General features: G+C 47.5%; 1 protein-coding gene across 1 annotated transcript in view; it reads left to right on the forward strand.

Annotated features, from left to right (window-relative positions):
- The first annotated feature begins 901 nt into the window (after window positions 1-901).
- LOC118579179 (solute carrier family 23 member 1-like) overlaps window positions 902-25,245 on the forward strand; it is a 33,226-nt gene continuing 8,882 nt past the window's right edge. Inside the window, exons 1-7 of the mRNA XM_036180304.1 lie at window positions 902-1,039; window positions 2,789-2,946; window positions 18,524-18,683; window positions 20,941-21,122; window positions 22,218-22,338; window positions 22,958-23,114; window positions 24,094-24,347. Coding sequence (XP_036036197.1) covers window positions 18,576-18,683; window positions 20,941-21,122; window positions 22,218-22,338; window positions 22,958-23,114; window positions 24,094-24,347 — 822 coding nt within the window. The 5' untranslated portion in view covers window positions 902-1,039; window positions 2,789-2,946; window positions 18,524-18,575. The remainder of the gene's footprint in view (window positions 1,040-2,788; window positions 2,947-18,523; window positions 18,684-20,940; window positions 21,123-22,217; window positions 22,339-22,957; window positions 23,115-24,093; window positions 24,348-25,245) is intronic.

Consider the following 25,245-nt stretch of genomic DNA (forward strand, 5'->3'; position numbering starts at 1 on the left):
AATGAGGAGCTGTGGTACGATGTATCCCTGGGCTCTGGGCTCTGCATAGTTTGTTGATCTCTGCATTGTATCCAGTTATGACTGTCTGGGATGGCCTCCATTTGCTGTAAAAAGAGGCTTCTTTGATGAGGGGTGGTAGCAACACCTACCTGTGGTATAAGGATAAGATTTAGAATAAGGAGATATGCTGGTATCATGAAATGATGGTACAGTAGTAGGTTTGGGTATTTTTCTAATGTCTGTGGTCTCACTAGCCCTAGCTAGGCTTCTGGTAGCAGGCATGATTCCCCTCCTGTTGTGAGAGCCTTAAGTCCAGTTAAACAGTTGCTGGTTGCCACTGGCACGTGGATGCCACCTTTATGGGTATCTTGCCACACTGGTCATTGTATGGATCATAGATGGTGCAGCCGGGTACTGTGTAATCACTTTCCTCCCTTCTAAGCTTGCATAGTATTGTCTGGAAGCATGAAGGCCAGATCATTGGAAAGAGGCTTTCAGGTGAGATCCAGCTGTGGTGTCCTAAGTGTGTGATGTCTTCAGACATAGGGGTTGGGGCTACCCTCAATGCCTGAAAGGAAGTCTACCTATTTTTTTTACTTTAGGGCATATTCCCATCTACTCCCTGGCAAAGCTGTCTCTCTGCCAAGGCTTTGGGTCAACTCCCTCCCCTTCCACAGTCCAAGACTTAAGAGTCTTTAACACAGATGCCTGATGTAGGGGACAAGGTGACACTGTTCTTTTTTCTCTGTCTCTGTGTTGCTCAGCTGACTAGCTCCGCTGATGTCTGTCTTAGGCCTCTTCTGTCTAGAATGGTGTCCCACCGTGCAGCTGAAGTCAGGAAGTCTAGTTATTTTCTCCTGGAGTGCTCACACATGCTCTTTTCTTATATCTGCAGAGGGGTGATGATGTGCTCAGCCCCCACACTCAAGGCCAAGGCAAGAAGCAGGGTGGGCAGCAGAAGGTCCCTAGCAGCAGTCACCTGGCCTACGGCATCCTGGACAGACCACCATGGTATCTCTGCATCTTCTTGGGGATCCAGGTAAGACTACCCAGCCAGCCCTGGGTCCAAGGAAGTTCTGTGTCAATCAACTACCGATCTAATTAGTCAGGATCAGCCTCAGCTGCTGCCATAGCTCCCTCATAGACCCCACATCTCTCCCTCAGCATGTGAGGATGGGTGTTGGCTTTTAGAAAGAGATGCTGAACCCTTCTGAAGTGACTCACCAGTGTGGGGGCAACTGGCTTGGTTAAAGGTCCACTTCACTTAAGTGAGGCCCCTGAGAAGGCAGAGCAGCACCAGCTAAGCACCTTCCTCAGCTCGCTCTCTCTCTCTCTCTCTCTCTCTCTCTCTCTCTCTCTCTCTCTCTCTCTCTCAGTTTCCATGAACTGCTACTCCAGGATCAAGAGGATTATTGGATAACAGGAAGGAGTTAGCCCTGATAAGTGGTGTTCACCACTGTTACTAGACAGTCAGTGAGAAAGGAAACACGGGTGAATTCTAGGCCTGGAGAATGCTGTGGCTTCTGTAAGCCTAGCTGGTGAAAGGCCAAAGAAACATGTATAAGATGCTATGGAGGAGGTGTCAGGGGTGTAGCTTAGACGGTCTATGTTTGCCTAATATGTGAGGCCCTGTGTTCAGTATATTCTCAGCAAAAAAGGGTTTTAAAGGATTAAACTTGTGCTATTTTCCAAGGGATCATGGGAGAAATGGGAGATCATAAGAATGTGCCTTGAAATACTCATGCTTTCTTTTCTGAAAACTCTGTCGCCTTCCTTTGGAGCAGCCAAGCCACCTTTGGTCATCATTGGTTCGTGCAAGCTGTCGGGGAGTTTAAAGTCTTCCCTGCTTCCCTACACCCCCACCCCATCTGTCCAGGAGCAGTGCTGGTCATACTGTTTGGATTATTCCAGAACATTCATTGAGGGGATTAATCTGTGTCTAATCCATTGGTTGACGGGTCCCTTTTAGACATCGCTCAACATAGTGACAAGAGCTGGGGCTGCCCAGTAAAGAAGCCCTGGCAGTTGATTTCCTGCTACCCTCTTGTTACCCACCTATATGACTAGAAGATGTGGAGTCCTCGATCCCTTGGAGGAGGAGAAGGAGGAGGAGGGGGAGGAGACATAGATACATACACAGGGTCTAATTTGTGTGGGATCGGACCAACACACTTGGTATGACTCCAGACTGAACTAGCTGCAGCCCATGAGTGAGCAGTTCCCTAGACCCCACCAGACTGACTGTTCTGAGACCAGAGTGTGTGAAATAGTGGCTAATTCCTGTACCATATTAATTGCTATCTGTCTCCTGTTTGCCCCTCTACAACCTACCTCTATCCAGTTCATCCCCTTGGTAGCTGGGGCTGCATGCTATGACTTCTAACCTGTTGTGAACTCTGGGTCTGTTCTGTCCTGACAGGTGGATTTCAATGGGCTTTTGGCCAGTGTCTCCAAGCTCACACTGGCGTCTTCCTTGCTCATACCTACCCTTGCTGTGACCTTAGTCGTAAGACCCATCCTGGTCCTGTTTTAGCCGCCTGAGCCCATGTCTCTATCTTGGTTTCTTTCTCAGGGCATCAGTCCCAGTGCAATGGTCTTGTGCTGGGTCTCAGTTCCTTAGGATAGAATTTCCCAGTACGCATTGCTCACTGTCAGTCTCTCGGGGACCAGTGACAGAGTTTCACTCCTGGCCATGGGAGAGCATCCCTGGGGAGGATGCCCTTCTGCCTTGGAGGATGAAGATGCAGATGACAGTGTCCCTTCCCACCTCCTTCTGCTCTGTCCACAGCACTTCCTCACAGCCCTGGGGGGCCTTGTAGCTGTGCCGCTCATTCTGGCCAAGGACCTTTGCCTGCAGCATGACCCCCTGACCCAAAGCTACCTCATCAGCACCATTTTCTTCGTCTCTGGCATCTGCACCCTCTTGCAAGTGTTTCTAGGGGTCAGGTAGGTGAAATTGTTCTTCATGGATTTTGAGTTCTATTCGCCATGGTATCAGTGGGGTCTGCTTGGATGCTGCTGGGATGAACAGGAAGCTGGTTGGAGGGAGGAGTAAGTGATGAACCAGGATGCTTGGTTGAAGGTAACAAAATTCCATATTAGCTTAGGGGGAAAATGTGTTCTTTCCTAGCTTATAAAATTAAGCTAAGAGAAATGCAGGGGACATGATGAACCACAGACTCAAATGCTACAAGGCTCCTCTCTCTGTCTCTCTCTCTCTCTGTCTTTCTGTCTCTCTCTCTGTCTCTCTCATGTGGGTTTATGTGCATGTTCATTTGAGTCTACATGTATGTCCTGATGCACATGCATGTGTGGTGGAGCGGGGAGGTCTAAGAACAACTTCAGATGTTGTTTCTTGGTAGCTATTTATTATATGTTTTGAGACAGGGTCTCTCAGTGGCCTGGATCCCTCTAAGCAGGCTAGCCTGGCTGGCCATTAAGCCCCATGGATCCACTTGTCTTTGCCTATCAGCACTGGGGTTACAAGTGTGCCTCACTGCACTCAGACTTTTTTTTTTTTTTTATGGGAGAGGCTGAATTCAGGTCTTTATGCTTATGTAAGAAACATACTTTGGACTGAGCTGTCTCCTCAGCCCTTGCAGCTCTCTCTCAAGGGTGCCCCATAGAATCCCTTAATAAGAATAAGGGTCTGAAGACTCAGACACTCCACAAGTAGATATTAGAAAACTTTAAATCAAGCGGACAAACTGAGCTGAACCATGAACCCATCACCCTATTTGGAAGGCCCGAGTTGACCTTAGATTTCTTTGACTCTGCAGCTCAGCATGGAACCTGGAAGTGCAGAGGCCAGCCTCTAGTCCATGGCCTTCCTCCTTCTCTTTGTACCTCAACCTTTGGTCCAGATCACAAGTGGTCTCCCATGAGTGAATGTGGACACTCTGGCCTGGACATCCAGGTTCCACCTGGCAAGAACAGAGTCCCCCAGTGGCTACCCCTGGACATCTTAGGCCTAGGGCTCACATTTCTCACTTAGCTGTCAGCAGGCAGGCCTGGGAAAGTGAGGCAAACCAAGGAAGAGGTATAGGACCCTTTGAGCAGAGGATCAGGGAGACCTGGGGAGACCTGGGGAGATGTGATGTAACGGAACTGAGTCTAAACGTGATATTTTGGGCTATGAGTAGAGGCTGGGAGCTGTGACGTAAGTACCACGATGAGTCTGAAACCTGGAGAACCAGGGACACGGAGATGTTGATGGACCTCCCAGCCTAAGGGGAGAAAAAGAGCGAATTCACCCTCCCATTGTCTTTTGTGCTATGTAGATTTTCCATGGATGGGTTGACACAGTCCTGGTGAGGGGCAGTGTCTTTGCTCTGTCTGCTGATCTATTACCAAGCTTTTCCAGAAACACCCTCTGGCTGGCTACCTGGGCATCCCTAACCCAGTTAAATTGACACATTAAATTAATTAATAGAAATCCCTAAGGCTCAGGAGACTTTATAAAAGAGGGGCCTGAAAGTCTGTGTGATCTGGAAGATATAAAGGGCTGTGAGATCACAGTCTCTAGATTCAACACAACCATTACAATCTTGAACTTACACTAACTGTTGTTTCCTGAACCATTCACACAAGACCGGCCCTATCAACACAAGGTCATGGATGGCAGGATAGCTTACAGGGCTTTGCCTTTTCCTGCTGAACTACTGATGATTGACAGCTTCTGGAAGAGAGTATTCATTGATTTCAGTTGTCTATCCACTGCAGAGTCCGCTGGGTTCCAACGGACAGTTCTAAACAATAGACAGCCCTCGTTAAACTCAAAATGAATTGAAGTGACTGTTCATAGGAAAGTGCGGGGGTGGGGGGGTCCTCGACTCTCACAATGTAGAGGGCAGAGGCTGCAAATCACTGTCTGGGAATTCCTCTTTGACGAACCTCTTGGCCTTTCTGTACACCTCCTTCCTGCCTTTGACATTTTCTTAGCACCTGGTCCTGAGAACAGATAGCCAGTTCTGAACAGCCTGGTGCTGCTATAGTTTTTGGTGTCATCTTTAGGAAAAAGCACAGGAAATTATGAATGTAAAATTATGCAGACATGAGAATATTTATAGAGAAAAAAGTAATCAGTAACAGCAAATCACAAATTTTATGTTATTTTATATATTTATTCATTATTATTTTGTGTGTGTACATGCAGGTGTACGTGTGTCCATGAGCACACATGTACAAGTTAGAAGAGGATGCTGGTGTCTTTTGTCCGCCTGAGTTTTTGAGACAGGGTCTCTTTCTGAACACAAAGCTCACCATATTTGACTGGCATTCCCAGGATCTGTCTATTTCTGTTCCTTCATCGTTGGGTCACTACAGAGGGTGGTGGGATTGCTGCCCACATCTTGACAATGCAGTGAAGGTGGGTGACTTCCCAGTCCCCCAACACAAGCTAGGACAAGAATAGCCACAAGTGTCCATGCTCGGGGTTCTTCCACAATACAATAAAATGAATGATGTTTCAGGCTGGGGATGAGTTTCCATTTTCTCTCCTTCCTCTTCATGAGTTGGCATTTCCCTCAAAAGTACAATGAATAAGCAAAAATGTACCAAGTTGATTGTAGTCTACATTTCAGGCCCCAGGATCTGGACTCCTGCCCTTTTCAGGGTTGGCCCTGGGTCTAAGAAGCTGCAGCAGCCACATGCCAGAGACCTGATGTCCCCTGGCTGGATAGGAGGCCCCACCCCCACCCCACCCCCGCAACTGCCTCATGGAGAGTTACAAACACAAGGCCCTTGTGACTGGGCAGCCCACTTCCCGAACATCCAATGCTGTTCATTTTTTTAAAGCATACTTTGTAACTGTGCCTCCTTTTAAACTGTATTTTTGGTCAGTTTCATAAGGCATATATTGTATTTTGATAATTTTCACCCCTACACCCTCTCTTACCCTCCTACCAGTCTTCCTGATACATTCACTACCCCTAACAAGTCTCCCCTTATATTTTCATGTCCCCCCCCCCTTTTTTTTTCTTTTTTTTGTTTTGTTTATTTATTTATTTTTGTTTTTACATCCCAACCAAAGTTTCTTCTCCCAGTTCTGTAGTTGGAGTTTTCCTGCCTGGCCCACAGTCTCTCAGACCCAACCAAGTAAACACACAGAAACTTACATTGTTTACAAACTGTATGGCCGTGGCAGGCTTCTTGTTATCTACTTCTTCTATCTTAAGTTAACCCATTTCTGTTAATCTATACTTCGCCACATGGCTTGTGGCTTACCAGTGTCTTTACATGTTGCTTCTCATGGCGGCGGCTGGCGGTGTCTGTCCTCCCCAGCCTTCCACCTCCCAGCATTCTCTTCTCTGCTTGTCCCGCCTATACTTCCTGCCTGGCTACTGACCAATCAGCACTTTATTTATACAGAGCGACATCCACAGCACAGTTCCTCCCCCCCCCCCCCTCCCACCTTTTTCTTCTTTCTTTTCTTGTGACCCAATGAGTCTCATCAGGGCTGCTTACAGAAGCACATGTGAGGTTGTTTACAGCAAGGCAGACACCTTGTCAGTGGCTCCATTACTGAAGAAAACATGCCCCTCTCCCCCAGCAACCATCAGTTACCAACAGCTCCTCCAGGAGAGGCTGGGGCCTGGGGAGTCCCTGCCCCATCCGTAGCAGAATGTGGACAGGACCAGCTTCGTGCAGGTAACCCTTGCTGCTGTGAGTTCATGGGTGCCATGGCTAGAAGACCACATGCACCAAAGGTCCCCTCTAGTCTGACAGCTCTGCCTCTCTTCCTCCACGATGTTCCCTGGTCCCTGAAGTGAGTGGTGTAGATTTAGGGCTGAGTACTCTAAGAGTTCCTTTAGTCTCAGCACTGTGACCAGTTGCGAGTCTTGGCAGTTGCCCCTCACCCACCATGAAAAGAAGCTTCTCTGACAAAAGCTGAGGGCATCCCTAATCTATGAGCATAAATATAAATATTTGGAAGGCAGTTTGATGGGTGTATCACATCCCTTTGATGCCATGAATTATAATCATGGAAAAGCGTAAGGTTATAATTCTAGTCCTGACTTTGAGCTGTGGGAACGTGAAAAGTCACTTACCTTCACTAACTCTGGAATGTTCTTCTCTGTACAATGAAATAATTGATTTGACAATATCCCAAACTCTCTTTCATTTCTAATAGTATGGTAACGAAGTGAGTGTATTTCAGCTAGTTATAGGAGTGAGTGAACCTGCCCCATCTAGGTGTTCTTTAAGCCCCACAAGCTAATCAGGAGTCAGGGGTCAAGGAATTCAAGGAATTCACACCCCAGGGAAATAAAATGAAAAAGTAGAACATGCTGGCATCATTAAACTATGTGGGAGTAGACAAGCTGAGCTTGGTCCCACCCATGGAAACAGTCTTCCAGCTCAGGTCCTAATGAGTAACTGCTTGGGAATCAATGGCTGTGATAATGAGTTTAGGAATGAGTCAAAGGCCAGGTAGATTCGGTTAGTCCGCTGGTCAGTGATAACACAGTGCTTTTCTACATGACGCAAATGCTGGTGATGCAGTAAGAGTTCAGAAGAACAAGTCAAACCTAGTTACAAAACAGCAAAAGAATTCCAAGAGTCCATCCCCACTGCACCTGACCTGAGAGCTGTGAAGAACCTTCCCAGTGTGGGGCTGGTGGCTGTAACCGTTGACAACCCTTGCAGCATCTGTGGCATGACTCTGGGGCTCTGTGTACCACTTGACTATCTGGTCTCTTTGGAAACTCACTGAGGTTAGAAAATGAGACAAAACTATTCATTTCAAAACAAGACATTGCATTTACAGGGTAATCTCTGGAGAAAGTAAAAGGTTATCTGTGTGTAGTTTCAGATTTGACCCTGTCTCTGGCACTAGCTATAATTTTAACTGGGGGATTTCTTCTGAAGGGGTTTCAGGCTCTCTCTCTCTCTCTCTCTCTCTCTCTCTCTCACACACACACACACACACACACACACACATATCTTGGAACACCACAAATGGAATACATGTTCCTGTGTCTGAGTGCTTTAGACGCCTCATGCCTTCATGCTCCAGCAGAGCTCCATCTTCCCTGCCTTGACTCAGCTCTGCCCCTGTCCTTGTTACCCAGTTGTTAGGATCAGACCCTGGCAGCCCTGGCAGCCCTGGCAGCCCTGGCAGCCCTGGCAACCGAGGCTCAGCCACCCATCCTCAGTAGGTCAGTTAAACAGACATAAAACTGAAAACAGATAAAGGGCATTTACTCAATGTGACCACATAGGGAGAAGGAAGAGCCCCAGGGGCCCGACATCAGGTTTAAGTTAAAACAGAGGCAAGAGGTACGAATAACAAAGCATGCCTGGATGAGGCGTGGTTCTGCCCATCACTGACCCATCTTCGGCTCAGCTCCAATCTCTCCTGCAAGGTGGTCTAGCAAATTGTCAGAGCTATGTGAACTCTCTTCCTAGAAGATGAGTTCTTCCCCTGGCTGGTACCAAGGCGTCAATCAGCCCTTTCCTTCTCCCAGCATGAGACTCCGGGGCAAATTCCAACTTCTTGGGGTCCGCTGATTCAATAGTTTGATTTCCCAGGGGAGGGGTATAAGCATCTCTAGAATATCTTCATTCTTGCTATCACCAGATCTTTGGCTGGAGCAGGGGCAGTGCTAACCATAGAGGGTAGAAGGGCAAGCTTGGGATTGGTCAGATGTGGAGGAGGCAGCAGGGACTGGTGTACACCAGGAGGACAGCTGAGTCTGAGCTGGTTAGCATTTGTCTGTTGGTGTGTGGGTGGGGGATACAGGGTTGCAGTTAGCCCAGGATGACCTCAAATTTATTATACTGTCATGACTGGCTTTGGACTCAATGGAAGTGGAGACAAGGAGAATCAGGAGTTCAGAGCCAGCAGTGACGGTTTAACAAATTCGAGGTCAGCAGAAGGGACAGGGGGTGGGACATCAGAACAAAGCCCCCAACCCATTGCCAACATGGAGTGCTGGGGATACATTTAGGATAGTGGCTAGTGATGGTTTATGTTGTTTGTTTTTTAAAAGAAGCTTTGATACTTTGCCCAGGCTGGCCTGGAGCCACAGTCCTCCTGCCTTGGACTCCTGGTTTGTACCACCATGGCTGACTACATCTGTTTTAAAGAAGACAAATAGGCTTCCCCTTCCATATGGGAGGTTTTCCTCCTCTATTCTTCTAGGCACAGGAAGATACTCTCACACTTCTTAGCTGGTTGTTTAGGTATTTGCATCATGTCTCTAAATGATTCCGCTTCAGGAATTGCTGATTGATGTGCCAATATGACTACGATTTGATTTTCTTTCCCCTTGCCCTACCATACACAAGCATACTTTCCACGCTCCTACCTTCCCATCTGGTCATCAGAGATCAATAATGATATTTGGAGCTGGCTCACATAGTGAGTTTCCTACCCAGACTTTGGTTTTAATATACTTAACTTACTGTGTACTTGTTTCTAGTGAAATTTTAAACACTTGGCTGGTTGTCTACACCTCTTCTTAAAAATCCCACTCACATTACATAGTCTATTAGCTTCATCTCTTCAGTATTCTGGAACTCTCTGGCATGCTCTGGGATTGTTTCCGTCAGTTCCTTGTGCATTCACCTGAGATGCCCCCTCGTCCTCCCCAGGAAATTCACTTTATGTCAGTTTTCTGGGAGATCCTGTTTCCACACTTACTTCTCCTCCTTCTGATACATAATCCTGTAAGCATCTTGGGAGCTAATGTGTGGGAAGTAAACTTTACAAAAATATTGTGATTCTGTTCTCACCCTCAATCAATATTTTGCCTGGGTATAGAAATTTTGGTGAGAAATAATTTTCTTTTAAACTTTTGAAAACAGTACATTATCTTCTAGCATGCCACATGATTTTAAGAATCCCAAAGTGTTGGCTAGCATCCCTCCACTCCCACCCTTGGAACCTGGAAGGATCCAGCTCTAGGTTATGTAGCCTTTGGCACTTTGTTTTATACCTTTAGTCCTGTTCATTTCTATTTCTATTTCATGGCTCAAGTTTATTTTCATCCATTGTAATTTATATTAAATAGTATGTTTCTACATGTAAATACTGACCTATTAATTGCTCTGAATTTCTTTCTGAACTTATATTATTCAAGTATTGGATTTCCATGGACTAAGCCTCTATTTTTTTTTTTTTTAGTCTTTTAGTTCTTGTTTATATGCCTATGTAGTTTTGTTGTTCGGAGGGAAGAAGTTGCAACTTTCTTTTATTTTATTTTGGCTTTTCAAGACAAGGTTTTTCTGTGTATCCCTTGCTGTCTTGGCTTTCACTCTGTAGACCAGGCTGGACTCAAACTTACAGAGATCTGCCTGCCTTTGCCTCCTGAGTGCTGGGATCAAAAGTATGCATCACCACCGCCTGACACAGCTTTATCTTTAAAGCTTCTATTAAGTTCATTTTTGCAATATTGTTTCAAGAATTATTTTTGTTCTGAGTACAATATTTCTTTTTTATTCATACTCTTTTTCATTTATGATTGCAAAGTCTTTTAGGTATAAGTGGGAATGCTTTCTTTCCTTTTAAGAAAGGGAACTTGTTAAGAAGCCAGGGATGACCTTGAACTTCTGAAGAGTAATATTTCAAAGTTTTTAAAAGTTACTTTTATTTGCCTTTTTCCTTTGTATTTGCTTGGTCACTGATGATCCTTGTTCATCTGCTCATGTTTAGAACTACTGTTCTAAGAGGTAGACCAGATGTTCTGAAGCTGAAGTGGGTCCTTGGCTTTCACTATAGCCCAACATGCATGCATTAAACATCACCTAACTGCAAGGACCACAATTCAAGTTGTTCTTTTTTTTAATTAAAGATTTATTTATTTATTATGTATACAGTGTTCTGTCTACATGCATGCTTGCAGGCCAAAAGAGGGCACCAGATCTCATTACGGATGGTTGTGAGCCACCATGTGGTTGCTGGGAATTGAACTCAGGACTTCTGGAAGAACAGCCAGTGCTCTTAACCACTGAGCCATCTCTCCAGCCCTCAAGTTGTTCTTAATTGTAGGTGGCACAGTGGGGCTGGGGAGTCTCATTCTCAGCAGCTCTGTACTTTTCATCCCATGCTGCTCTAATATTCAGAAAAAGATTGCATAGTCTCTTACCTGGAGGGCCACTGTTTATTTTTATTTGTGTGCATGTGCTTGTGCATGCACGTGTGTGTGTGTGTGTGTGTGTGTGTGTGTGTGTGCATGCCGTGGTCGTGTGTGTGTGTGTGTGTGTGTGTGTGTGTGTGTGTGTGATGTGACAGACTTTTCCCGGGGAGACGTGAACAGAGGTCTACTCCTTCCCCATAGGGAACTGACAACAGACCAAAGTATGGACACACAAAGTCCAGCTTGGTGGGCCGGTGAGTTTTCTAGAGGTGACTTACAGGAGAATGGGTGAGGAGTTACAGGGGCAGAAAAGACTCAAAGACATTTGTCTGCCTGTCTGCCTGTCTATCTGTCTAGCATATGTGCATGTGTTTCCTTAACCATACATAACTCAAACAGAAATCGGAGGGAGGTGCCAGGTGCCAGGTGTCCTCCTCTATCACTCTGCTTTGTCCCTTTGAGGCAGAGTCTCTTACTGAACATGGAGGTCATGTTATTTCACCTAGGGTGGCAGCCAGCAAGTCTTTGTAGTCTCCCTGTCTCTGCTCCCCTCACTGAAGGAGCTGCAGGTGGGTGTGGGACAGTCCAGCTTTTTACACGTCTGCTGGAACCCAGACTCCTGTCCTCATGTGCATGCAGCAAACACTCTTAAAGCCCCGAGTCATCTCTCCATCCTGTCCCTCGCTGTTTTAAAATTAGTAACTTGGTGGCATACTTTTATTTGGTTGGGTGTGTTTTTCTTCATCAGGCTTTCCTTTAAAATTATTTCTAAAGTATTCTAGCTATTTTTCATTATTCCAGGATTAGTTTTCAAAGCATTTTACTGAATAAAACAACACTCATCTTGGAATTTTGGTAGCATTTGCATTCCATTAATAGATTAACTGGAGATATCTGGCACCTTTGTAATGTTGAATTTTTCTTTTAAGGAACATGTTGTCTATATATCTCATCCATGCAAATTATCATTTGTTCTCTACTAGAGTTTTATTTTTAAAAATTATTCCAAACTCATTTAGGAGTGTGTCTTCTTCTGTATTTTATGAGCACCCACACTGTTGCACTTGCTTCCTACAGAAAATTCTTCTCTAAGTCTTCAGGAAACTTCCTTGCTGTAGGATTCTGCACAGGCCAAAGTCAGGCTAGCTTTTCTGTCTGCTCGTCCCTGACTGGGTGAGACTGAGTCACAGTGAGCGTGTGACAGGGTGCCCTTTGCTCCTCCCGTCTGGAACACTTGGGAACAGACACTTTTCTTTCCACCTAAACTTTCGGTTTCGGTTTTGGAAACAGCCCCCGAGCCCTGTGTGGGATGCTTAGCTTGTGTTCTGCCAGCTTCCTGGCCTGAAGCTGCCAGTCTCCTGTTCCAACTATTTATTTCTCCCTCTCCTGTGAAGTCACTGAGTTTATAGTTCCTTGGACAGTGTGATGGGACCAAAGACCCCCTTTATTTTTTATATTTAAAAAATTACATGTACTCCCTGGGGGAGGTGCCGTACACATCATGGTTCTGAGGACAACTGACAGGGGTCAGCTGTTTCTTCCCACCATGTGGGTCCCAGGTGTTCGCCTCAGGACACCAGGCTTGACAACAGGGGCCTCACTTGCCTCACCAGCTTGCTGGCTCCAGCTCTCCCTTTCTTCACCACAGCAGCTTCCAGGACTCTCATCTTCTTTTATTAAGTGACTGAGTGGCTCAGAATTCCAAAAGTCTCAGTGGGACCTCTTCCTTTCTTGTCTCATGAGTCTCTCAACCCTGAAGAACACAGACTGGGATGCTTCATCAGCATCATCTGGAGTCTTATCATGACTTCTTGGATCCTCCCACAGATGTGCTGGCAGGTCGGGACCTCTTAGGGTTCTGGGGGCTTTAATAGAATTGTATGTGATAGGCATATTGGTGATAGGGAATCAAAGAGGCTGGCAGAGGGGGCAGGGAAGGAGGGAGGGAGGAAAAGAGGGAGGGAAGATGGTGGCCTCTTGACTTATTTCTCAAGGAAGTGTGTCATCTTGGACTTGGGATATGGATCATAATGAGGTCACCTGTGACGTTCTAGTTTGGAGGATAAAGCACGTGTCAGATGACCAGGGACCATCTTTATCAATGATGTAGTCACACTTGAACTTTCGTTTCTGTCTTAGGGTGCTGCCCAAAGTGTTTGAATTTTTCTGCATTCCTTGGGTGCACCGACAATGTGGAAGAGACGTATCTGGAGTGTTTATTCCCGCTTCAGGTTACCTCACGAGCAGCCCAGCTCTCTCCTGTCTTTCCCCAGGCTTTGTCACCTTCTTTGAGATGGGCAGAGCCTGCCCTTCCTGTCATCACAAACACTTCCTTGTATTTCATTTCCTCATACCTCCTCTCTCTGGATGGGAACAAGGAGAAACCACTGGGAACAATGTGAAGAAGAAAACCCTAGGTCTACACAAGTCACTGCAGATGAGGTACAGATGCAGCCCGAACACTAGGGGCAGGCCCTGGGCCCACCCAAGACCTGACTTGTTCCTCTCCCGTGTGAAAATAACAGTCATGATGGTGCATGTGCAATATGGTCTACAAACACATTATTTCCCCTGCACCACTTGAAGCAAGTATAAGTGTTAGTCCTATTGTATAGAAAGGCAAACTTAAGTACAAAGAGACGAGTTGACTCAGTTGTTTTCCATTGAATCTTGTTCCTAAGTGTCCCAGTCTGCTCTGGCTGCCATAGCAAAATACCACAGACCAAGCAATTCAACACTTGTCAGCACAGAACTCAAAGGGAAGAAGAGAATTTATTCTTGACCGAAACGGTCAATGATCCGTTGCCCAGGAATGAGGATTTCGGTTGCTCAGAATAACACTCTAAAGTGGAAACGGCTTCATGAAGTTTTTATAGTTACACAACAAAAGGAAGTTGTTAGCCAAGGTGTTTTCAAACACACTGCTGGAAACGTCAGGTAGGCAGGATGCAGAGAGGCCAGGAAGTCTCTGCTGTGGCTTCAGAGCCTTTCTGATGGCCTTCTTGGCATTTGGATGGTGACAGCTGGTGCTCTGATAAGTTGATACAGTCCCTAAAGTTTTAGCTGACAGTCACAAGGATGCTGAGTGAGACACAGGGTGAGCAATGGGTGACTACTACGTAATCTAAAGATAGCCCAAGATAATTTTTATCGGAATGTAGTACTGCATGTACTCACTCTCCACTATCAGGAAGGTTTAAATTTTATGAATGTTATTGATTAGGGAATATGTGTGGAGGTCAGAGGACAACTTGGTGGAGTTATATCATCTGTCCTTACACTTTCTGTGAGTTCTTGGGATCAAACTCAGATTGTCAGGCTTCCAAGATTGGGTAGCAAGTGCCTTTTCCTAATGAGCCATCTCCCCAGCCCTGACAACCAGGAAGTTTGAACCAGTTAATCTGTCTTAGAACATCTTTACATGTATGACTTTCCCATCCCCTGGACACTTCAGTCCCAACAGAACTGGCTTTCTCATGGTTCTGGGCTGGACATTTAAGAACTGTGTGCACGCATTCTTTAGCTCTTCTGAGACCCCTCTTCTGGCTTCCAGGTGGCATTTTTCCTGCTGGATTCTTGTGTAGTGGAAAAGTGCTCATCTTGTCTCTTCTCATAAAGGTACTAATCCTCTCTTGGGGGACCTCATTTGCATGACTTCATTTAAACCCCATCCCTTTCCTGAAGCCTCATTTCTTGATACCATCAGATTGAGGCTAAGGATGGAACACATTTAAATTAGGGGGAGTCCCAATGTTTGGTCTATGCACTGGGTCATGTTAGCGACCACAGAAGTAAGTAGTTGGGAAATTCGGACAACACTGACAGACCTTCCTTCCATCCTGGGAGCATCCTAAGTGAGGGGAGGTCCTATCTTCTAAGAGGAAGAGTTGTTGGTCAAGGAAGCCCTGGATCTTCAATGACTGGAAGGTCTCCGCTGGATCAGTCTCCTGTAGGCACGACTTTCAATCTTGCTGCTGTGGCTCCCTTGGATGAATCCTGAAGCCAACGCCACTGGTTGTCTTTAGTCCTTTGCCTCATGGCTGTCTGTCATCAGTAGGTGCCGGGACTTATTCATGATTCTTCCTCTCAAGGAGATGAGGATCTCAAAAGAGGGATTGGGAGTTGGAGAGACGACTCAGTGGTTAAGAATGAAGACTGTTCTTGCAGAGGTTCTGAGTTCAGTTCCCAACATATCAGTCAAGTCACAGTTGCCTGTAACTCCGGTTCTAGGACACCTGACACCATTTTCTGGCCTCCATGGGCACTGCACTTGTGGATATATAATATACCCTCACATAGGCACACATATATACAGATATTTTCTAAAAAGAGAATCAAATATATGAATAAACAATTGCAGGCTGTGTAGTAAGCATAACACTGTGATATTTTAAGGGATGCTGTAGCAAGAGAAGAACATAGTTGACTTTGCTTGGGAACACAGAGGATATGGCACTTGAGCACTTGAGAAATGGTAGGGGGCTGGGAATGTTGCTTAACTGGTAAAGTGCCTGTATAGCATTCCGGGAGCCCTAGGTTCGGTCCCTAGGTGCATACCTGTAACTCTAACACTGAGAGCAGAAGCATACTTGTATTCTACCATAGTAGATGCCATGGTGAGTATGGCAGGATACTCACAAACCTGCCCCCTCAGCATCCTGTATTCCAAAGGCACTAGGGAACAGAAGCTGATAGAAGAAATTTTATTTATTTACACTTTGGCCAACCCAGGGAGAGGGTTTTCTTCCTGCCATGCAAAGATTAGAACATATGTTGATTTAGCTATAAGACAGGTTAACTAGCCCTTTGAGGGATGGAGGCTAAACCCTTGATTGTCTCCATTATCTCTTCTAGAGACAAGTTTTTATTCAAATTCAGGTAAGGAAATAAATGGGATCTTAAATATCCTCCATCCTTTAGAATGTTTATTTGGGGGCTGGAGAGATGGCTCACTGGTTAAGGGCACTGGCTGCTCTTCCAGAGGACCTGGGTTCAATGCTCAGCACCCACATGGCAGTTCGCAACTGTCTGTAACTCCAGTTCCAGAGGATCCAACACCCTCACACAGAGAGAAGCATGTCAGAAATTAGCCTGCAAACACCAGAGTAGGGGGATACTACAGGCAGCGTGAGCCGTCCTACATGGGTGTGGGAACTAAATTTGGGTCCTCTGGAAAAGTAGCAGGTGCCCATAACCACCGAGCTATCTTTCTAGCCCAGAAAAGACTTTTTAAAAATGAAAATGAGGACCAGCAAAATGGCTCAGTGGCTAAAGGCACTTGCCCACCAAGCCTGATGACCGAGTTTGGTCCCCAGGACCCACAGGGTAGAAGGAGAGAGTTGACTTCTGCTGCTGTTAACTGGCCACCACACACATGGGTGCACACACACACACACACACACACACACACACACAAATAAAATGTGAAAAAGTAAGTTCACCATCCTTCGGCAAGAATTGTTAGAATTGGATTTTGACAATATCAGAATTCCGCAATGAGTTTATAGATAGTAAAAACAGCCATAACATTACACGAACAAGGCACATCTTCGAAGGCCTAATGAAATACCCAGTGGATATTTGTGAAAGCTTTATGACATATCTACAAAATGAGAAGAAACCAAAATGGTTTTCTGAAGTGTCTGCAGGTTTTGGATGGCGGTTTCATCATTGGAAGGATTCCTGCCCTCCTGGGTCCTGGTGATAACAAAATGGCCGGGACCCAGGGCCCCACTCCCATGGTGGGTTGTTTGTAAGCGTAATTAGAGTGTTTCTGAGGACCAGAGAGGGCAAGTTCTTAGGAATCATCAGTCTGTGGGATCAGGGCTATATACACTCAGATAATGGAAGCAAGAGAAGTGTGGGCTTCTCTTGGTCTGAAGGGATGAGTTACAAAACCCCAGTGGATACTTGGAACTGCACTTCATACTGAACTCTGAAACGACATGTTCTTTCCTATACGTGTGTACCCGTGATGGAACTTGATTTATGACTAGGCACAGTAGGTGATTAGTATGCTATCCAGTGATAAAATAGAATTATGATAATAATTATGATACCTTATCATTATAATGGTCTCTTTTGAAAGGCTTGAGACAAATATTACTGTTTTCAGAGTACATTTGACTACATGTAACTGAAACCATTGTAAACAAAACCATGGATAAGGATGGATGACTGTCCAAATGGGCATTGCCTCTCCATCATGGCTCTGATCCTATGCCTGCCACTCAGTGAACATTTGATGAATGAATCAGATGTGCAAGATTGTGACTAATAATGAACTATGAGTTCTGTATCTTGTGCCATGTACACTATGATTACCCTCCACACATGGGCACCAATGCACACCATGCTGTCCACTTCCCGTCCTGATGCTTAGCTTTAGCTTTCGAAAATGAAGGCAGTTACACACCTGCATTCACACACATACATTTACACACCATCCATGCGTTTCAACCCTCTCTGTACCATTCCATCTATTTTACTTTGGAACTTCATGGCTAGATTTTTGAGTCTAAACTTCAGCTGCATGTTGGCCCTGCCCAAAGGCAAAGAGCCATAGTGGGTCTGTTTGCTTTGCAAAAATGCAGCAACTGAGTTTGATTTCCAGAACCCACATAAACAAACAAAAAACCAGCTGTTGTGATGGGCACCTGTAATTCTAGGGTCAAGGAGACAGAGACAGGTAGATAGTGCCTAAAGAACCACACTCAGGATGGTCCTCTGGCTTTCGCATACACAGACATGTACCTGTGCCCCCCCCCCCCACATCTGTGCCCAGATTCAGTAGGTCACAGTGACAGCTGCATCCAAGTTGGGGGAGCCCTCTGTGCTTCCCAGATTCCAATGTTCAGAGATGATGAAGAGGTGGGTAAACCTGGCCTGCTAGTGAACAAATTGTGGGGGCTGCTTACTGCATGGGCTCCTCTGCAGACTGACTAAGCCAAGCTAGTTGTCACAGACATCCAAGGGAGAAGCTTCCCGGGAGTCAGACGGGTCTGGAGGGCAGAGGCCTGAGGTTGCCCTTGGCTCATGGCAGCACGAAGGAATCCAGCAACCTAGTTTTGAGGCTGCACAAGTCCCACCAGTGTGGGAATAACTTGTTGGGGGCCTGAGATGGAGAACTTCATAGTGTGACCTGTGCTGGGGTCAGCAGAGAATGCTCTGGGCCCAGGGTGGAGAGATACTGTGTTCTGTAAGTCCCCTGCTGGCTTCACACGGTGCTTCAGAGCCTGAGCCCCTCTTCCTGGTGTTACATCTTGTCCAAAGTCACACAGGCTTCATGGCTTCTTCTCAGAACTCAGCAGAGTTCCCTGCAACTGAAGGAGCAGGGGCCATGTGTTGCCACTGAGCTAGGAACTGGGCTCAGAAGGCCCTTTGGGGCTTGCAACAGGGCAGTGCGTGAGGGTCCTGGTGGTGACATCCTTCCTCTCCTTCAGGCTGCCCATTCTCCAAGGAGGGACCTTCGCTTTTGTGGCCCCCTCTCTGGCCATGCTCTCTCTTCCTGCCTGGAAATGCCCGGAGTGGACTCTCAATGCCAGCCAGGTCAACACCAGCTCTCCTGAATTCATTGAAGAGTGGCAGAAGAGGATCCGAGAGGTAACGGGAGACGGGGCTGCTGGGTGATGCCCTTGCTCATCACTATCCAACTCCCTGGAAGAAAGATGTTTTACTTAAACCACTGACCCCGACAAAACAGACAAGGAGCCTGTCCTCAGGAGGCTGGCAGTCCAGTGATTGTGTGTGTATGTGTGTGTGTGTGTGTGTGTGTGTGAACATGATGGGAGGGAGGGAGAGAAACACTCCAATAAGAAAATGAAAACAGAACAGGGGGATGGGCGGGAGAGGATTTGGAGTTGCCTGGACGGAGACAGAACATAGGTCTTCTTGAGAACACTCTTACATGCTCCCAGGAGGCAGCATTCAAGAGACATTCATATTTTCTTTAATGCGTCAACTATTTATTTTAGTGTTTGTGACATGCAGGGAGCCCTAAACCAGGAGTCAGCAAACTGTGAGTCTTGGACCAAAGCCCATCTATGGCCTGGTTGGTATATATATTGCCTGCCATGCATGTATGCATATCACATGCATGCAGTGACCTTATAGGCCAGAAGAGGGCCTCGGGTCCCCTGGAACTGGAGTTAAAGGTGGTTATGAGCCACCAGGTAGGTGTTAGGAACCAAATCTGGGTCTTCTACAAGAGCGGCAAGTAGTCCCTAACCACTGAGCTGTCTTTCCATCCTCTGTGGCCCATTCTTCTATTGCCATGGACTAAGAATGACTTTTCTATTTCAAAAAGGTTGTTTGAAAAAAATAATAATAATATGAGGCAGAAATCACACATGGCACTCACAATCTAAACATTTTCCTTCCTGGCCATTCACAGATAGTCTACAGACTCCTACTGTACAACACAGCCTAGGGCCAGGTTCTGGTGGCCCAGGACCAAGGTGGCCCATCACTTTCCATTTCTCTAACATTGTTCTGAGGAATCTCAGCACAGTGAGCCCCAAAGCCAGATCTGCCACACTATTAGCTCCTTCTTTTGGCCAAGGTTTTCCAGAGTGTTGACTAGCAGGGAAAGCTCTTTCATGCCAACCTCTTCACTTGATGAGTGCCTGGTTGTCTTATTCACTCTTGAGATGGAGTGGATCCCTGTGTCTACTGAACATCTGTCTCTGTTGTGGAAGCCAAAGATGGTCAGTGGGCTGACTGGACAACATAGGTCCAGCCACAGATGGGAGCAGCCGCAAGAAAGCCGACACACTAAGATTGAAGGAACTGTCAAATAAAAGCGAACAGATTCTGTTTCTAAAGAAATGGGTGCAGAAAAAGAGAGAGAGAGAGAGCCGTGGGATCAGGTGTTCAAACATATGAGCCTGTAAGGTATTTTCACATGTGAAACACAACATCCATGTATTCATTCACATTGAAAAAGTTAACAGTAACTCTGTAAGAATAAATTTAGGGGACTGAGAAGCATCTCAGTTGGTAGAGTGTTCACTTTAGCATGCACGAAACCCTGGGTGTGATCCTCCACAGCCTGTAAACCAGAGGTAATGCCAACACCCTGGAGGTCCGGGTAGAGAATCAGAAATTCAAAGTCATCTTTAGCTGCATAGTGAGTTCAAGGCTAGCCTGGACCCCACATGAGATCCTGTCTCAAAATAAAATACAATATTTTTAAAGAGAAAAGATACCATCATCATGTTGAAGCAAAAAAAGGAGAGACAGACTCATGCAATCCACTAGATCAGGCGGCACAGAGCCAAATCTGACCTGTTAATGAATTGCTCAACAGCCCACAAGCTAAGAATGGTTTTTTACGTTTTAAGTGCTAATTTTTAGAAACATAGAAAGAAGGATAAAATACCCTGGCACCTCGAAATTATACGAAAGTCCATTGTCACTGCCTGGAAATGAGGTTCTGATGGAACACGGCTTGCTTATGTGTTCTCAACTTGCCTGGAAACACTGCCACACTGCCTGTAGGGCCACAGAGCCTAAAATATTCTAACTGGCCGTTCGTGGGGAAAAGGTGCCGAGCGCTTGCCGCTTGCCGCAGAGAGAGAAAGACAGAAAGAGAAGCAGGATGCTGAGTGCCCTGCTGTTCTTGTGCGGAGTCTTCCTCACCACTGCGACTCCAGTCCACAAGTAATCGCAAAGCTGTGTCCCAAAAGCAGCGGTTATGTGAAAATGTGAGCTCCCGTCCCTCACATTCCTTTGGGTTCCCATTTGGCCTCTACATTGCCTGAGAAAGTACTGCCGAGGTGTAATTGGGTCCGCCCATGGGCTGCTGCAGCCAGCCCTGTGGGGTAGCCTGGTCTCCACTGAGGCCCACACTTTCCCTCAGTTGCAGGGCGCTATCATGGTGGCTTCCTGTGTCCAGATGCTGGTGGGTTTCTCCGGTCTCATTGGCTTTCTCATGCGCTACATCGGTCCCTTGACCATCGCCCCAACCATCTCTCTGGTGGCCCTGCCTCTCTTTGAATCTGCCGGCAATGACGCTGGGATCCACTGGGGGGTTTCTGCCCTGTAAGTATTCTCTGAGAAAGGTAGGCCATCTCTGTCCTGTTCCGTAGAAGGTTACCCACGAAACACTTTTGGAATCCAGGATATTGGCTTATAAATACTTCCATGGGCACTGTCATATCTTAAAAAAAATTATTTATTTATCTATTTCATGTACAATGGTGTTTTGCCTACATATATGTCTGTGTGAAGGTGCCCGGTCCCTTGGAACAGGAGTTACAGACAGTTGTGAGCTGCCATGTGGGTACTGGGAATTGAACTCAGGACCTCTGGAAGATCAGCCAGTACTCTTAACCTCTGAACCATCTCTCCAGCCCCACATTTTCATATCTTAAAAAGCATAACAGTTGATCCTTAGAATCTATTATGACTGTTAGATATTTTAATCTTATTGATTCTCAGAGAAACCAGTTTATCACAGCAGTGTATAAGAACATGTAGTGTTTATGAAAACTTGACTCTACCGGTCCCTTGCCAGCTAGGGTTTCTTTGAGCTGAGACGGGTACAAAGAATGGCCCCATCTCGAAAGGGTGTTTATAGTCTGTGAGAGAAGACAGAGCCAATCACCTGCAATACTGGGAGACAGCCGTGAGGCAGAGGGTGCTGTGTGTGTGTGTGTGTGCAGGGCTGGGGTGTTTAGGGGGCGCTGATGACAGTCAAGAAGGCTTAAGGAGCCTCCAGCGTTTACACTGGCGCTTAGGGGTGGCGTTCTCATTCACTGTGCCCCCTTGTGCTCTGAGAGATGACATGTGAGTGGCATCAGATGTGCAGAACTGCCTGGGAGCTAGCACAGTCTCCAGCCTCAGTGGCTCCCATGGCTGGCTTGATCCTGCTACCAGCTGATCATTTCTCTCCGACTCCGAGAAGTGACAGTCTCCCCCTCCGCTGTTTCCCCTCAGCCAGCAGCATCTGTCTCCCAATGGGGCTTGACCCCTCTCGAGGGATGGCAGGATGTGCTTCCTACAGGGACCAGCGAAGCCACTGGGACATGATGGCTCAGCTTCCTGGCCCATTCCCAGAGCCTGGAATGGGCACCCCGCCCCCACCAGGAAGAAGTCAGCCCACCAAGGAGGCGTGGTCATTTGTCTCTGTTTCAGGACCATCTTCCTCATCGTACTGTTTTCTCAGTACCTCAAAAACGTCGCGGTGCCCGTGCCCGTGTACGGAAGACAGAAGAAGTGTCACATCTCCAAATTCAACCTGTTTCAGGTCTTCCCTGTAAGAACCACCCCTCACCATCGCTTCCCTCTCGGTTGGCTGGGTGGCGCCCCCCAGTGGTTGGTTGCGTACAGTCTCCGGTTCCTACTCAGCACCAGTATGGAACAGACAGTCTCAGCTCCTGGCTGCCTGCATAGCCAACTACGGGAATGACAGGCGCACCTCTAATGATTCACGGGTACCTCCTTCTCCAGAGCTTTCTGGAAAGGCACTTCCCCACAAGTTTCTCTCTGACTCCCAGAAGCAACAGTCTCCCCACGGGAGCGTCCACTAAGTGTTCTGGGATCCCAGCTCGTTGCAGGCTCTGATAGAGGAGTGGGTCTAAGCCCATGACGCAGATGAAGATAAGCACATGGTGTGAGAGCCAGATTTTTGCCACAGGCTCTGCCCAGTATGGATATTTCTGTCCCACTTTGCCCAAGGTCTCTTTCCATCGTGAGTTTTCTGCCTCTCTTGCTAATTTATCCACGGACACAGCAGATTCCTGTTGTCAGCAGCGGGGTCCGTAACCTGGCACACCCCTGTCTCAGAGCATCCTGCACCCCCCCCCCCCCCACACACACACAGAGTGGGTTGGGGCAGGCAGAGTGTGAGGGCCGCTCTGCTCTCTCTCCGGCAGGTACTGCTGGCCCTCTGCATCTCCTGGCTCTTCTGCTTCGTGCTCACTGTCACCAACACTCTCCCCAAGTCCCCCCTGGCATATGGCTACCTGGCCCGTACGGACACCAAAGGCAGCGTGCTGAGCCAGGCCCCTTGGTTTCGCTTCCCTTATCCAGGTGAGGAGAAATGGGCGTCCTTATTGTTTGGGACACGTGCTTCCTGGGACTGTCTGTGGGATTCAGGACGCTGGATGGAGGGTTGAAAAAGGTTGGGGAGGGATTGCAAGGGGAGATGGGCTCCAGGGACACTCCTACGAGAAGAGGATGAGGAGGGAGTTTCCAGGTTGTTGTAAGGTGTGCACGTGTGTTAGTGGGGACTGAGGCCAGGCGTCATGCTTGCTCCGAAACTGCTGTATGGCTGACATAGAGCCTCAGCCTTCTTATGTTTTCTTTTGAAACAGAATTCTGCTAAGTTGCTTAGGCTGACTTTGAACTCACTCAGAAGGGCAGGCAAGCCTTAAACTTGTGATCCCCCTGCCTCAACTACCTGAGAAGCTGGGGATTCAGACACTAAGCCCAGGTTGTTCTGAAAAGCCCTTGGGAACAGCAGGCCAGATGCTCTTATTCCAGGAGCTTCCTCACAGACAGCCAAAGCCCCTCACCCCACTCCATGTTACCCAGAAGCCCTGGCCTTGGGGTATGTGTGGGCAGATGAGAGAGAGCCCCGACTTTCAGGCAGATCTTTGGATCTCCTGATAGGTTCAGTGGACCCCAAATGAAGGAGGCTTAAGGCTGAGTTAGACTATTTTGGGGGAGATCAGAGCTTCCTTTAGACCACTTCTGGTCTCCCCTTACAGTATATAAAAGTAGCCAGGGCTGAAGGGTGGCCTGTCTAGATCATGGATTGTGCATATAATAATGTCTCTCTAGTGGAGAGTTTCAGCTCCCAACAGCCCCAAGGCTTTCTTTGAAGGAAGCACCATTTCTACCTTTCTGTGCGTTATGATCTCCAAGTCTGGACATCTGCTCCACCTCAGAGTGGAAGGGAGGGCAGGAGCTGCTGAGGTTCTGGCAATTGAGAGCATCCCAGGCTTGAAATGACTTGGGGTCTAGCAGCTTCCTCTGCCCAGACATTCCCCTTGGGTTACCTCTGCAGGACAGTGGGGCCTCCCCACCATCAGCCTGGCTGGAGTCTTTGGGATCATTGCTGGAGTGATCTCCTCCATGGTGGAGTCGGTGGGCGATTATCATGCCTGTGCTCGGCTGGTCGGGGTCCCACCCCCTCCGAAGCATGCCATCAACCGTGGCATTGGCATCGAGGGCCTTGGCTGCCTGCTGGCCGGGGCCTGGGGGACCGGGAATGGTACCACCTCCTACAGCGAGAACGTTGGGGCACTGGGCATCACTAGGGTAAGGCTGCTCTTGGGGTGGGGCTGGGTCGCTGCAAATTAGCTCCCTGTTGTGGCTGTGACAACTCACGGAGACTGGTTTTAGACAAGTGTCACCCTGCGGATCTGGCAGTCAGAAATGAGATGGGGACTGCATGATGCTAAAGCCGAGGTGTGGACAGGGAAATACTCCTCTTGGGAGGTCTTTTCTATGGGCTGCCCTGTCTGTAGTCTGTGGCTCTTTCTCCCGTCTTCCCCTGTTGCAGATGTGAAAAGTTGTCTGCTGACAAAGACTCATGAAGTTATGCTGCACCCCCAGTGTGATCCAGGAGACCCTTCCTAGCTCCCCACCCCCAACTCAGGCACCTCTGCAAAGTACCTTTGCCAAGCATGGCAAGGCTACATACTCACGGCCTAGGGGCCCAGGATGTGGCTGTCTCTGTGGGGGTCATGATATCAATGTCAACACTTGGCCTTCTTTGGTTGTGGTGGACACTCATTGCCTTTAGCCCAGCCCTGAACATTCAGCTGCCCCTAGCCAGACCCAGCTCAGGTCCCCAGGGCCCCTGACACCCAGAAACCTCTGAAACACACACACATGCTCCGTTTTTCTGCAGTCCCTGTCTTAGGGAACCCACTCGGCCACTCATGTCTTCCCTAACTACTCGCTGTCCTTAAACTTACTGCTGGGTTCTCCACAGGCTCCGCACGCACATCCCCTTTGCTCCCTTCCCAGTGCCGCAGACTGTCCCCTGCACAGCAGGACCTCAGCATTCTCTCTTCCTAGATCATGCTCATCTCTAGTCTATCCATGACTTGTCTGGTTTCTAGAACCCAATTCTGAGTAGTCTTTGCCTAATGTCTCTTCAAGCCACACCCCCCTTCCTGCTAGGGAGCCCAGGAAGGAATCCTCAGGATGG

The sequence above is a fragment of the Onychomys torridus genome, chromosome 3, assembly GCF_903995425.1.
Source record: "Onychomys torridus chromosome 3, mOncTor1.1, whole genome shotgun sequence".
NCBI classification, from domain to species: Eukaryota; Metazoa; Chordata; class Mammalia; order Rodentia; family Cricetidae; genus Onychomys; species Onychomys torridus.